The 14273-nt window shown below is 29.4% G+C and overlaps 2 protein-coding genes across 2 annotated transcripts in view; one reads left to right on the top strand and one right to left on the bottom strand.

Annotated features, from left to right (window-relative positions):
• Nucleotides 1-1834, bottom strand: part of LOC102594813 (putative glucose-6-phosphate 1-epimerase) — a 6443-nt gene extending 4609 nt beyond the window's left edge. Inside the window, exons 1-2 of the mRNA XM_006358585.2 lie at nt 649-1834; nt 406-480 (exon numbers count right to left, since the gene is read on the bottom strand). Coding sequence (XP_006358647.1) covers nt 406-480; nt 649-759 — 186 coding nt within the window. The 5' untranslated portion in view covers nt 760-1834. The remainder of the gene's footprint in view (nt 1-405; nt 481-648) is intronic.
• Nucleotides 1835-7847: 6013 nt separating this feature from the next.
• The window catches only part of LOC102595149 (protein CURVATURE THYLAKOID 1A, chloroplastic-like), a 22563-nt gene continuing 16137 nt past the window's right edge, over nt 7848-14273 (top strand). The window contains exon 1 of the mRNA XM_006358586.2: nt 7848-8142. Coding sequence (XP_006358648.1) covers nt 7974-8142 — 169 coding nt within the window. The 5' untranslated portion in view covers nt 7848-7973. The remainder of the gene's footprint in view (nt 8143-14273) is intronic.

Raw genomic sequence — 14273 nt, forward strand, 5'->3', positions numbered from 1 at the left:
GGGGGTGAGAAGGCTTTCTCCATTCTATACTCATTGGAATGACCAACTCATATACAAGGATTTCACCTCGACATCTGGAATCTCTACATCAATGTAAACTGGTGACTATACTGCCGTCGCTTTACCTCTAATCTACGAGAACGAAAACACTGAAATTCACTTTAGCATTTCATATCTACACAGGATGATTGACTTGTGTAGCTAAGCATCTAAAAGAGTACATTCTCCAATTTTTTGCCAAATCTTCTGCTATGATATTAGAAAACTTTAATCCAAATTCCGATATTTAATTCAGGTGATATCGACTATACAACAAAAAGATCTGAATCGCCAGACAAAACACTCGTATCATTTGTCGAATTAGCCGATGTAAGAATTAACTAATACTAACATGGAAACATATACCTTCTTGCTGGTGAATAGGAGCTCTTCACCTCGATCATTCCGCCATGAAGTAACTTGTCCTCCATGCAAGCTAATCTGAATTTGGGCAAAGGGTAAACAGCCATACAAGGAAATCGTTACAACACGAGTTAAGTAATAGCATCAATGAAGTTCTTTGTAATCGATCGGAGATCTAACAGATGATTTAGAATCATAAAATCATTACTTCTAATTAAACGAACAGATCGATTTAGAGATTCTAACCAGAACAGAGGCACCCTGAGGGTTGCGAAGCGTGACCTGATTCATTCCACTCGAATTTTTTGTCACTTCGACCGATGCTTTATGATCCCAGATGGGTGCATACTGCCCCATTTTCTAAAGCACTAGGTCTTCTTGGCTCTCAAAACCCTCAGAATAGCCTTGAAACCCCTTATTTATGCTATTTGAACGCGAAAAACCATCAATGCCAGTAAAATGGATGGGACAAAAGCCTTTATTCGGTTCGTATCTACTACCTTAAACACAATCCTCTCTGGAATGTTTTGTAATCTAGTGAACCTCAAATGTAATCCAAAATTCTTATAATGTACCTTACCACTACCCTTCAGATTCAATGTACACTTGACTCAAAAAATTAGACTTCTAATTTGTAATAACAACATAAAGCAACATCAGCAACATAAGCAAAACCAACATAATATGACATTTGGCAAAAATACTCAAAAGTACACTATTGTCCCAGCCTAAATTCACGGCAAGAAAATGTGACGTTTACCTAAGAAAAAACCAGCTAAAATCTTGTAAGTAAATGGACAAACAAACCAACAAATATACAAGAAAACTTTAACTGCACTACAAACAAATTTCTAATATAGTAAAGTAGAGATTAAGCTCAAAACTTACATACTTTTCAAGTCCCAACTCAAATCTTGAGTATCAAAAACTGAAAGCAAAAGGAGATTGGGGAAAGGCGCAGTGTCTTCATTATTACTCCATAATACCTCAAATTTTGATGAATCCCATTTGAGAAAACTGTCAAGATACTGTAAATATTCCAGAAATTTCATAAAGATAGCATTTTTACAACTTTCAAGAATCATCCCAGTTCAAGAAAGCAAGAAAACATGGCAAATACAAAAGGGAAGAAGAAAAATCTGAACTTTATGGAATGCATCAAAATGGGAATGTAATGCAAACAAGAAAAAAGATGTTATTGTTGCATTAATTAACAGTAACAAAGATTTTCAAGAACTGAACAAGAATAGAAAAATAAAACTTGGGGTTTGCAGGCAAAATAGAGGAGGAAAAATTAATTGTTTTTATATTATATGTTGGAGATAGAGGAAGCATAAGTTGATGCAAGATTTGGTAGAAAGGCATATTTGGGGATTGTGACACTTGAGTTTTAAATTTAGTGAGGCTGCTTGAGGTGGAGAGAAGTGGCACTGGCAGGTGTGTCATGTGTGTGTTGTTCAATTTTGTTTCTTTCTTCTTTTTTCTCCAAGATTTATGTGATGACATGTAAAGGAGTTTGTTGTGCAAATTTTCTTTTTTTAAAAAATAAAAATAAAATATTACATACTATTAGGATGATGGTTTGTCCATAGGGTTCACGGTTTGGATAAAAATCAATTCAAATTGAAAATTGAATTAAATTAATTTTATTTGGGTTTGATTTTAGGTTTTTAAGAACCAATAGTATCTGATTTGATTTTATTCAAAAAAAAATGAAAAATAACAAAACTAAATCGATAAATTATAAACATATATTTTATTATAATTTATGCACAATATATTATTTTTATAATTAATTTTAAATATCTTATATATGTTTTCATCAAAATTTGTTTATAATTTTTTTCATGAAAGCAAAAACGTTCAACATAAAAACATTTGTCTTATCGATGTAATATATACGGGTGTCTATGGCAATTCTTGGTGGGATTATAAGAATGTCATTATATCTTCCTTCTAAGCCAAAATTGTGAATTTAAAGCTTTATTCACAGTAAATTTAGTGATCGAAAGTTCTGTATTAGTCGTTAGAACGACTTTTCGTTTTGAATGAATTGTTGTCTTGTTTCCCTTTTTTGAATGAATCATTTTTTTGTGTATAGGTAATAACCAAACTAAACCAAATTGTAACCGATTACAACCAAAACAATAAATCTATATTATATTTTGTTTGGTTTGATTTTGATGATATGAAAATCGATTAAATTGGTTTGGTTTTGATTTAGATCAATAACCGTGAACACCCCTACTTGTTTTAATAATTCAGAATAAAATAATCTCAATAGTATAGTATAGAATATGAATAAGGAGGGCTTAGAGCCAAAGAAGGCCTTAAAGCCTCGTTTATTTTTATTAAGATTAAGATATCTCAATTTGAACACATATCCGAATAACTAAGGTGTTATTTCTAAATTTGAATCATAAATAATTAAGATTATTTTTTTCAACATTTGCATATGCATACTTTATTATTTGTAAATATAATAAATTTAGAATTCAAATAAAAAAAGTAATTGGATATTAGAAAAATATTTAAATTTAATAAATATAAATTATTATTTAATATTAAAAAATTGCTAGTGATAGTGGAGATGTGTTGTATAGTGATGGTAGTGGTAATGGCTAGTTAAGTGATTAGTAATGGTGATGGTGATAGTTGTGATGGTGAAGTTGGTTGATGTTAGTAATTGGTGTTGGCCGAATAATGTGTGGTGGTTAATGATATATTGGTGATAGTAATGAGCGGCGGTGCTAGTTGTGACGATAGAGATGGTTAGAAGTGGGAAATGGTCATAGTGATGGTAGTGATTGACAGTGATAGTCAGTGGCGAATTTATATACTAAAACGGGACACCTGAATCTGCTATCTCTCAATAAAAGTAGATATTTTATGTATATGTTTTTTAAATTGATATAGAGTAATATTATTTGTTAGCACACATAATAAAAAGGTTAAATAGTGCACTAGGTTGGAGATCAATTCTCATTTAACCTCTTTTTTTCTTCTTGTTTTTTAGTGGTGCACCACTTTCCCTATTAACTACCCCATTATCTTTCTATTCATTAGAAGGAAGATTTCCTCTCTCCTATAAATAGTGATGGTCTTCCTTTGGGTTGTAGACAACAAGAGGTGTACAAGAAAATATAAAGAAAAAAGATGAGTAGTATTATATTGTATATATTAAGTTAGTGTAGTGAAAGAGAGAGTTGAGACAAAGGAAATATTCTAAGTCTTCAATTATATTCACTATATAAAAGAGAGTAATTATATGTTGAAGAATGTGTTCTTTTTGTGGAGCTTTGGACTCTTCAACTAATCCGGAGTTTGTTTGAGTTGTACGACGTTGTTGGACTGTTGTATCCTGGAGGGGACAAGTCAAGAGTGATACTATTGGATCGGTGTAGATTATGCCGCAATGGGCTTGAATCTCCTTAAAGAGAGAGAGATATTCGCACCTCAACCTAAATATTTGTTTATTCATTTTTGTCATTTTAATTTTCAACTGTAATTTATTATATTTATGGTATATTACACCAACACTAGGTGTGGTATCAACTGACAAAAATAATTGGCAACAGTGATAGTTTTTAGTAGTAGTTGTGATAGTTGATAGTGGTAGCTGGCGGTTGGCGACAATAGTGGCGGTAACAATGATTGTGATGGCAGAGATGTTAGTAGTGGCTAGTGTTTACAGATAGAGTGGCGGTGAAAAATTATCCACACAAAAATACCTCCCAATAAATTAAGATTTTATTCAAGATCTTAATAATTAAAACCGATTCAAGTCAAACAATTGTTTAAATCTTAATGTAAGCAAATACACTAAATGACCTAATGATTTAAACTTCTAATAAGTGCAAACAAATAAGGTCTAAATCTTACTTTACCAATCTTAAAATTGTTATTACGTTTAGAAAAAAAGCACATATTTGGATATAGGCATTGGTCAAACTACGCACACGAGCAGGCTTACGATAATGCTGAAATAGTCTGAATTTAAATATGATTGAAGTTTATACATTTCTACCTAAAGTTCAAGCAAAGTGGTAAACTCCAACAATATGTGTATGAATTTCATGCAAAAATAATTGAACTTTTTGCTATATGTGCCTAAACTTTAGTCATATAATATGTCATACATTTTATCGATCAAGTCTAACTTCAGACACCACATGTATAAAATTATTCTAAAGTAGATAGAATTGCAAACTTTTATACATGGTAGATATGGTTTAAATTGTGTTTTCAAAATCAAATATTTGTATACTTCGACCGTTAAGAATAGGAGAACTTGATCTCTAAGTTGACTCTTTAAATATTACTAATTTAAATTGATAATTACATTCAAATATATATAATTGAATTTTATACATTATCTGTTTGAAATAGATCTTAAATTATAATTAGGTTATTTTTTGAGTTCTTTTTAGAACTTTCCAAGAAAAAAACATAAAGCAAATTCAAAGAGTTTTTGCAATAGTAGTTTTTGACTACGCACTTTGCACTTGTACCTATATTAATGACGACGAATATATAACTTTAAGAGATTATATAAATATTATTAAATAATAGGTTGAATTATGAAATAAATTTTAATAAGATTGTAAGCTCCTGGAAATAATAAACAATTAAAAAGGTTAAAATATACCTTCAACTTTTATCATGCCACTCAAATCATTCCAATTTTTCAAAGTGAAAAAACGTTAGGGGAATGGTATATTTGATGCAGAAGATAACAATGAGAAATTCTATGAATCGATAGATTAACGATAAGTAAGTATATATATATATATATATATCGAGTCCTAAAATAAATAGGTACGTTCAGACGCCAAATAAAAACTTTAAACAGTTTATAAAACTTTTAGTTAGGTGTAGTTCTAATTTCTAGAAATTCTACAATAGAAGCATCAGTCAAATTTTGTGCTTCATAGTTAAGTTGGTCAAAACGACAATTCTGTTTTGGAAGTAAAGTGGAAAACGAAATGAAATCCATTTCAATCCAATTTTCCAAATACTTTTTCATGTAGGGTAAAAGAAAATGAGCTTTCACTTAACAATATACTTGGATCTTAAGCTAGAGAAATACATAAAAGAGGGAGCCTTTTTATTTAAAAAAAATTAATGGTGGTGTCTATTCAATTTTTTTCGTACATCATGTATGTTATATATCTTTCATCAGTACATCATGTATGCTACCATCAATTATATGTGTTTACTCCGAAATCAATGACTTAAAGTAACAAGTGAGGTGACCAAACGATAAAATTATTAATGTTGAATTGCTGATAAAACTTGATTGAAATAACTAGTGAAAAAAGTAAATAGTAAAACAATCGATAAAATAGAAATAACAAATGTTATCAGCCTATTTGCTGGCGTGACTGTCGGACATAATGAAGTATTGTGTGAAGTGAGGGTTCGAGAGCTTTGAATTACGAAACTTTAGAGTAATAGCTAGTGAGTATTCAAAATTGTGATGTGATACAAGTAGGAATAGAGATATATTTGTTAAAGCTAAACCCTAGGAAATGTTTTGCATGAATTTCGACCCTATAATAATTTATAGTTTTTGTTACACGTAGGACTAGGGGTGTTCACGGTTTGGATAAAAATTGATCCAAACCGAAAAACCAAACCAAACCGATAAAATAAAAACGATTTTATTTGGACTTGGTTTGGTTTGGTTTTAGATTTTTGAAAACCGATAGTATTTGGTTTGGTTATGGTTTTATTCGAAAAAAACCGAAGAAATAACCGAACCGAACCGATGAATTATATACATATATTTTATTAATATACATACTTAATATATTATTTTTATAAACAATTTTAAAGATCTTATACATATTTTCATTAAAATTTCTTTATAATTTACTTATTGAAAGCAAAAATGCCCAAGATGAAATATTTATCTTATTGATTTTCATGTATATGAGTGTCTATATCAATTCTTTGTGGACTGAAAATGTTATTGTCTCTTCCTTCTAGGCCAATATAGTGAATTTTAAAGCTTTATTGATAGTAAATTTAGTGATTGAAAGTTTACTAATTTAAGTCATTCTAACTATTTTTCGTTTTGAATGGATTGTTGTCACTTTTTTTCACATTTTAAATGAATTGTTTCTTTTATTTTTGTGTATGGTTAATAACTGAATAACCGAACCAAACCAAACCAAACCGATAAATGTATATTGTATTTGGTTTGGTTTGGTTTTTGATAATTTTAAAACCGATCAAGTTGGTTTGGTTTTGGTTTTGACCAATAACCGATCCAAACCAACCCGTGAACACCCCTACGTAGGACTATGTAATCACCGAAGGGAATCCTGAATTCTACATAAATGGTTACATTGTTGAACTTATTTTGATTGTTAACTATCGGGATGTTTCAAGCCTTGTGACTGTGAAACTAAACCAACAAAGATGGCAGGTCCAAACCTTTTGTGAATGTAGATCATTTTACCGGACAAACTCATATGGTGAGGTTGATACCGTTTCTGTTGTGTCCTGTCTGATTTGTCTTCAATTTTTACATATCATCATTCAATACGTCCAACTGTTAAGTCTCGATTTGGACACATACAAATAGAAACTTAAATAATAGTAACAAAAGGAGTAATTTGTGTTTTGCATCTCTAACATATACATTCTTTGTGACTCATAAAAAATCCTATTTTTTCCAATAATTTTCAAAGACTCATAAAAAATCCTTTTTTCCCAATAATTTTCAAATGGTAAAATAGGATATTAAAATTGAGAGATATTGGAATTGAATTATTATTCCTTACTCTAAGAAAAGTGCTGCTTGGGAGTAGATTCAAAATTATCCCTTCTTTGAATAATTTTTGTCTTTAAATTTATCGAAGTTTAATATTTTTTATTTTTGTCAAATATATATCGAATTTTGTTAGTAAGATTCTATGAAAAATATGAAGAATTGTTTTTAACGAGAATTGATATTTAGAGGTACAAAATAGTCAAAACTTCTGCAGGTTTTGCTATTTATGCTTTCTCTAGATTCTGGTGCAGTTTTTTTAGGTGTAGTTTTCATTGTTTTTGGTCTATTTTTTTTATGTGTGGTACAATTTCTTGTGTTGCGATATTAAAGATTTGATAAGATATTCTACTATTAAAACCTTTTTTTTTTAGAAAATATGATCTCTCGATCATTTATAAATTGAATAGAAGAAAATAACATTTTCATCGATTGAAAATGAATCTCTCTTATAAAATAGACACATAGCTGAATTTTTTTTATTAGCAACCTATAACATAAATTCTCTTTCCTCCCCTCCCCCTCTGTCATATCTATCAAGACATAATTTGTTAAATATTTAAAGAAGATTACTAGTATTAAACTAAACTTAAAAAGGACCAAAACTATTGAAAGCATACTTTAGGGACTATTTGAACTTAGTCTCAAATATGGGGAGCAAAACTGTCATTTTCTCACATAGAAAGTTGGTTTTTGAAGATAGAGAATGGATGAATGAGAAAGCTTAAGGAAATTTTCTCTCCGTTGTAAAAGAGAGCGACTCGCAGAACACCCAGCAAAATCCTATCTAATAATGGCGGCGTTTGCAGCAGCTTCTACTTCCATGGCTTCTACTGCCGTTTTTACTACTCATTTATCACTTTGCTCCACCGCTAAAGCCGCCTCATTTTGCCGCTCTGCCCTACCTTATCTTCCACCCCGTGTTTCTGCTTCAGCCTTTTCTACTTCCTTCAAATTTGCAGGTAGTTTTTTCTGGAAATTCTGCTTTCCTCGAACTAATTTGGTTTTGTGAGTATTTTCTGCAATTTCAATTTATGTGATGCTGTTATTTTTAGAGATTGTTTCAAAATCAAAATGTTAGCTGCCATTTGATTTTTGTAACTTTACATTGTCCTCATGTACGGATAGTAGGTCGAACATTGTTTAGTATTAAGGTATGTATAGCTAATACATGGAAATCCATGATATAATATGGTGCAAAGGGTTATAATAATTGTCCCTCAAAACTTTTTTCACATCATTTTCACTATATTTGTGGAAGTTATTTTTATAAACAAATATTTTTTTTTAGAAATTATTCAATTCATGTTATTTTTTATACATCAAACCAAATAGTACATAAGAAATAGCTCAGTATAACTAATGCAATCATAGCTAATACAAGCATCTTATTAATTTATTCTTCGATTTTACTATTAGATGATGTTTTATTTGCTTCAATTATCGTATTTTTTATGGTGTTGCTAATGTTCTCTTCTTCATTCTTTTCAACATAATTTCTTCGCTACTATATTTGATTTGCATACTTGTTATTTTATATTAGTCGTGTTTGTTTCTTCAGCTTGATCATGATGCATTTGGATTTGGGACTACTTCACCACTTTTTTTTTTTGTGTCACTGATCATCAACTTTCTTAAATTTCCTCTCTGGTCATCATGTTCTTGTTGTGGGTGTTGGGATATGAACTCCATTGAATGAAAAGAAGTAAAATTTAGATTTGGTTTGGATGGATGGATGGATGGGGGTGGGGGGTTTCTTATAGAGAAAAGATGCTTTCGGTGATTATATATATCATATATGTAGGGGTTTGGCTATAAAATGGTAGATTCTAATGAGGGAATATAGATACTAAAGAGGTATTTTCCGTTTTACCCTTTTAAAAATCTACACCCCTTGTATTATGCAAACTCTACACTACCCCTTGTATTGGATTTGGATTCTTTCCACCATTCTTTTTGATATATTTTATCAAATAATTCATGTTTATTTTGTTATTTATGAGTTTTAAAAGATAAACATTTTGAAATTATTTGTTCTTTTTTAAAATATTAGTTCTCGAACACGTGCAACGCACGTGTATTCCATGCTATATAATATAAATATTTTACATGTTCAAGAACTTGAACGAATTTTCTTAGTCCAAATAAAATACAATGTTTATAATGCATGCATTAGCTTTGTGTATTACTAATACCATGTGTGGTACACTTTTTCAACATATGTATAATTATACATTGTGTTTGGTATTAAGGTATGTATCGCTAATACATGGAAATCCATGATATAATATGGTGCAAATGGTTTTAATACATACGTTAGTACAGTTAAAAATACAATTGTCCCTTAAAACCTTTTTCACATCATTTTCACTATATTTGTGGAAGTTATTTTTATAAACAAATATTTTTTTTAGAAATTATGCAATTCATGTTATTTTTTAGACATCAAACCAAATAGTGCATAAGAAATAGTCTCAGTATAACTAATGCAATCATAACTAATACAAGCATTTTAGTAATTTATTCTTCGATTTTACTATTAGGTGATGTTTTATTTGCTTTAATTATCTTATTTTTATGGTATTGCTAATGTTCTCTTCTTCATTCTTTTAAACATAATTTCTTCGCTACTGTATTTGATTTGCATACTTGTTATTTTATACTAGTCGTGTTTGTTTCTTTAGCATGATCATGATGCATTTGGATTTGGACTATTTCACCACTTTTTTTTTTTTGTTGTCACTAATCATCAACTCTCTTAAATTTCCTCTCCGGTCATCATGTTCTTGTTGTGGGTGTTGGGATATGAACTCCATTGAATGAAAAGAAGTAAAATTTAGATTTGGTTTGGATGGATGGAAGGATGGGGGTGGGGGGTTTCTTATAGAGAAAAGATGCTTTCGGTGATTATATATATTATATATGTAGGGTTTTGGCTATTAAAAGGTATATTCTAGTGAGGGAATATAGATACTAAAGAGGTATTTTTCGTTTTACCCTTTTATAAATCTACACCCCTTGTATTATGCAAACTCTACACTTACTCTTGTATTGGATTTGGATTCGTTACACCATTTTTTTTGATATATTTTATCAAATAATTTATGTTTATTTTTTATTTATGAGTTTTAAAAGATAAACATTTTGAAATTATTTGTTCTTTTTTAAAATTTTAGTTCTCGAACACGTGCAACGCATGTGTATTCCATGCTATATAATATAAATATTTTACAAGTTCAAGAACTTGAACGAATTTTCTTAGTCAAATAAAAATACAATTTATATAATGCATGCATTAGCTATCATTTTCAAAAAAAATAATGCATGCATTAGCTTTGTATATTACTAATACCATGTGTGGTACATTTTTTCAACATATGCATTATAATACACTGTGTTTGGTATTAAGGTATGTATCGCTAATACATGGAAATCCATGATATAATATGGTGCAAATGGTTTTAATGCATACATTTGTACGGTTGAAAATACAATTGTCCCTAAAAACCTTTTTCACATCATTTTCACTATATTTGTAGAAGTTATTTTTGTAAACAAATATTTTATTTAGAAATTATTCAATTCATGTTATTTTTTATACATCAAACCAAATAGTGCATAAGAAATAGTCTCAGTATAACAAACGCAATCATAACTAATACAAACATCTTTGTAATTTATTCTTCGATTTTACTATTAGATGATGATTTATTTGCTTCAATTATCGTATTTTTTATGGTGTTGCTAATGTTCTCTTCTTCATTCTTTTCAACATAATTTCTTCGCTACTATATTTGTTTTGCGTACATGTTATTTTATACTAGTCTTGTTTGTTTCTTTTGCTTGATCATGAAGCATTTGAATTTGGACTATTTCACCACTTTTTTTTTCGTTGTCACTGATCATCAACTCTCTTAAAATTCCTCTCTGGTCATCATGTTCTTGTTGTGGGTGTTTGGATATGAATTCCATTAAATGAAAAGAAGTAAAATTTAGATTTGGTTTGGATGGATGGAGGGATGGGGGTGGGGGATTTCTTATATGGAAAAGATGCTTTTGGTGATTATATATATCATATATGTAGGGGTTTGGCCATAAAAAGGTAGATTCTAGTGAGGGAATATAGATACTAAAGAGGTATTTTTCGTTTTACCCTTTTAAAAATCTACACCCCTTATATTATGCAAACTCTACACTTACCCCTTGTATTGGATTTGGTTTCTTTCCGCCATTTTTTTTTGAGATAATTTATCAAATAATTTATGATTATTTCCTATTTATGAGTTTTAAATGATAAACATTTTGAAATTATTTGTTCTTTTTTAAAATATTAGTTCTCGAACACGTACAATGCACGTGTATTCCATGCTATATAATATAAATATTTTACAACTTCAAGAACAAGAACAAATTTTCTTAGTCCAAATAAAAATACAATGTTTATAATGCATGCATTAGCTTTGTGTATTACTAATACCATGTGTGGTACACTTTTTCAACATATGTATAATTATACATTGTGTTTGGTATTAAGGTATGTATCGCTAATACATGGAAATCCATGATATAATATGGTGCAAATGGTTTTAATACATACGTTAGTACAGTTAAAAATACAATTGTCCCTTAAAACCTTTTTTCACATCAATTTCACTATATTTGTAGAAGTTATTTTTGTAAACAAATATTTTTTTTAGAAATTATGCAATTCATGTTAATTTTTATACATCAAACCAAATAGTGCATAAGAAATAGTCTCAGTATAACTAATGCAACCATAATTAATACAAGCATCTTAGTAATTTATTCTTCGATTTTACTATTAGGTGATGTTTTATTTGCTTCAATTATCGTATTTTTTATGGTGTTGCTAATGTTCTCTTCTTCATTCTTTTCAACATAATTTCTTCGCTACTGTATTTGATTTGCATAATTGTTATTTTATACTAGTGGTGTTTATTTCTTCAGCTTGATCATGATGCATTTGGATTTGGACTATTTCACCACTTTGTTTTTTGTTGTCACTGATCATGAACTCTCTTAAATTTCCTCTCTGGTCATCATGTTCTTGTTGTGGGTGTTGGGATATGAACTCCATTGAATGAAAAGAAGTAAAATTTAGATTTGGTTTGGATGGATGGAGGGATGGGGGTGGGGGATTTCTTATATGGAAAAGATGCTTTTGGTGATTATATATATCATATATGTAGGGGTTTGGCCATAAAAAGGTAGATTCTAGTGAGGGAATATAGATACTAAAGAGGTATTTTTCGTTTTACCCTTTTAAAAATCTACACCCCTTGTATTATGCAAACTCTACACTACCCCTTGTATTGGATTTGGATTCTTTCCACCATTCTTTTTTGATATATTTTATCAAATAATTCATGTTTATTTTTTATTTATGAGTTTTAAAAGATAAACATTTTGAAATTATTTGTTCTTTTTTAAAATATTAGTTCTCGAACACGTACAATGCACGTGTATTCCATGCTATATAATATAAATATTTTACATGTTCAAGAACTTGAACGAATTTTCTTAGTCCAAATAAAAATACAATGTTTATAATGCATGCATTAGCTTTGTGTATTACTAATATCATATGTGGTACACTTTTTCAACATATGTATAATTATGCACTGTGTTTGGTATTACGGTATGTATCGCTAATACATGGAAATCCATGATATAATATGGTGCAAATGGTTTTAATGCATACATTAGTACAGATAAAAATACAATTGTCCCTTAAAACCTTTTTTCACATCAATTTCACTATATTTGTAGAAGTTATTTTTGTAAACAAATATTTTTTTTAGAAATTATGCAATTCATGTTAATTTTTATACATCAAACCAAATAGTGCATAAGAAATAGTCTCAGTATAACTAATGCAACCATAATTAATACAAGCATCTTAGTAATTTATTCTTCGATTTTACTATTAGGTGATGTTTTATTTGCTTCAATTATCGTATTTTTTATGGTGTTGCTAATGTTCTCTTCTTCATTCTTTTCAACATAATTTCTTCGCTACTGTATTTGATTTGCATAATTGTTATTTTATACTAGTGGTGTTTATTTCTTCAGCTTGATCATGATGCATTTGGATTTGGACTATTTCACCACTTTGTTTTTTGTTGTCACTGATCATGAACTCTCTTAAATTTCCTCTCTGGTCATCATGTTCTTGTTGTGGGTGTTGGGATTTGAACTCCATTGAATGAAAAGAAGTAAAATTTAGATTTGGTTTGGATGGATGGATGGATGGGGGTGGGGGATTTCTTATAGGGAAAAGATGCTTTTGGTGATTATATATATCATATATGTAGGGGTTTGGCTATAAAATGGTAGATTCTAGTGAGGGAATATAGATACTAAAGAGGTATTTTTCGTTTTACCCTTTTAAAAATCTACACCCCTTGTATTATGCAAACTCTACACTACCCCTTGTATTGGATTTGGATTCTTTCCACCATTCTTTTTTGATATATTTTATCAAATAATTCATGTTTATTTTTTATTTATGAGTTTTAAAAGATAAACATTTTGAAATTATTTGTTCTTTTTTAAAATATTAGTTCTCGAACACGTGCAACGCACGTGTATTCCATGCTATATAATATAAATATTTTACAACTTCAAGAACAAGAACAAATTTTCTTAGTCCAAATAAAAATACAATGTTTATAATGCATGCATTAGCTTTGTGTATTACTAATACCATGTGTGGTACACTTTTTCAACATATGTATAATTATACATTGTGTTTGGTATTAAGGTATGTATCGCTAATACATGGAAATCCATGATATAATATGGTGCAAATGGTTTTAATACATACGTTAGTACAGTTAAAAATACAATTGTCCCTTAAAACCTTTTTTCACATCAATTTCACTATATTTGTAGAAGTTATTTTTGTAAACAAATATTTTATTTAGAAATATGCAATTCATGATAATTTTTATACATCAAACCAAATAGTGCATAAGAAATAGTCTCAGTATAACTAATGCAACCATAATTAATACAAGCATCTTAGTAATTTATTCTTCGATTTTACTATTAGGTGATGTTTTATTTGCTT

This window comes from Solanum tuberosum, unplaced genomic scaffold, assembly GCF_000226075.1.
Source record: "Solanum tuberosum cultivar DM 1-3 516 R44 unplaced genomic scaffold, SolTub_3.0 scf00267, whole genome shotgun sequence".
Taxonomy (NCBI): Eukaryota; Viridiplantae; Streptophyta; class Magnoliopsida; order Solanales; family Solanaceae; genus Solanum; species Solanum tuberosum.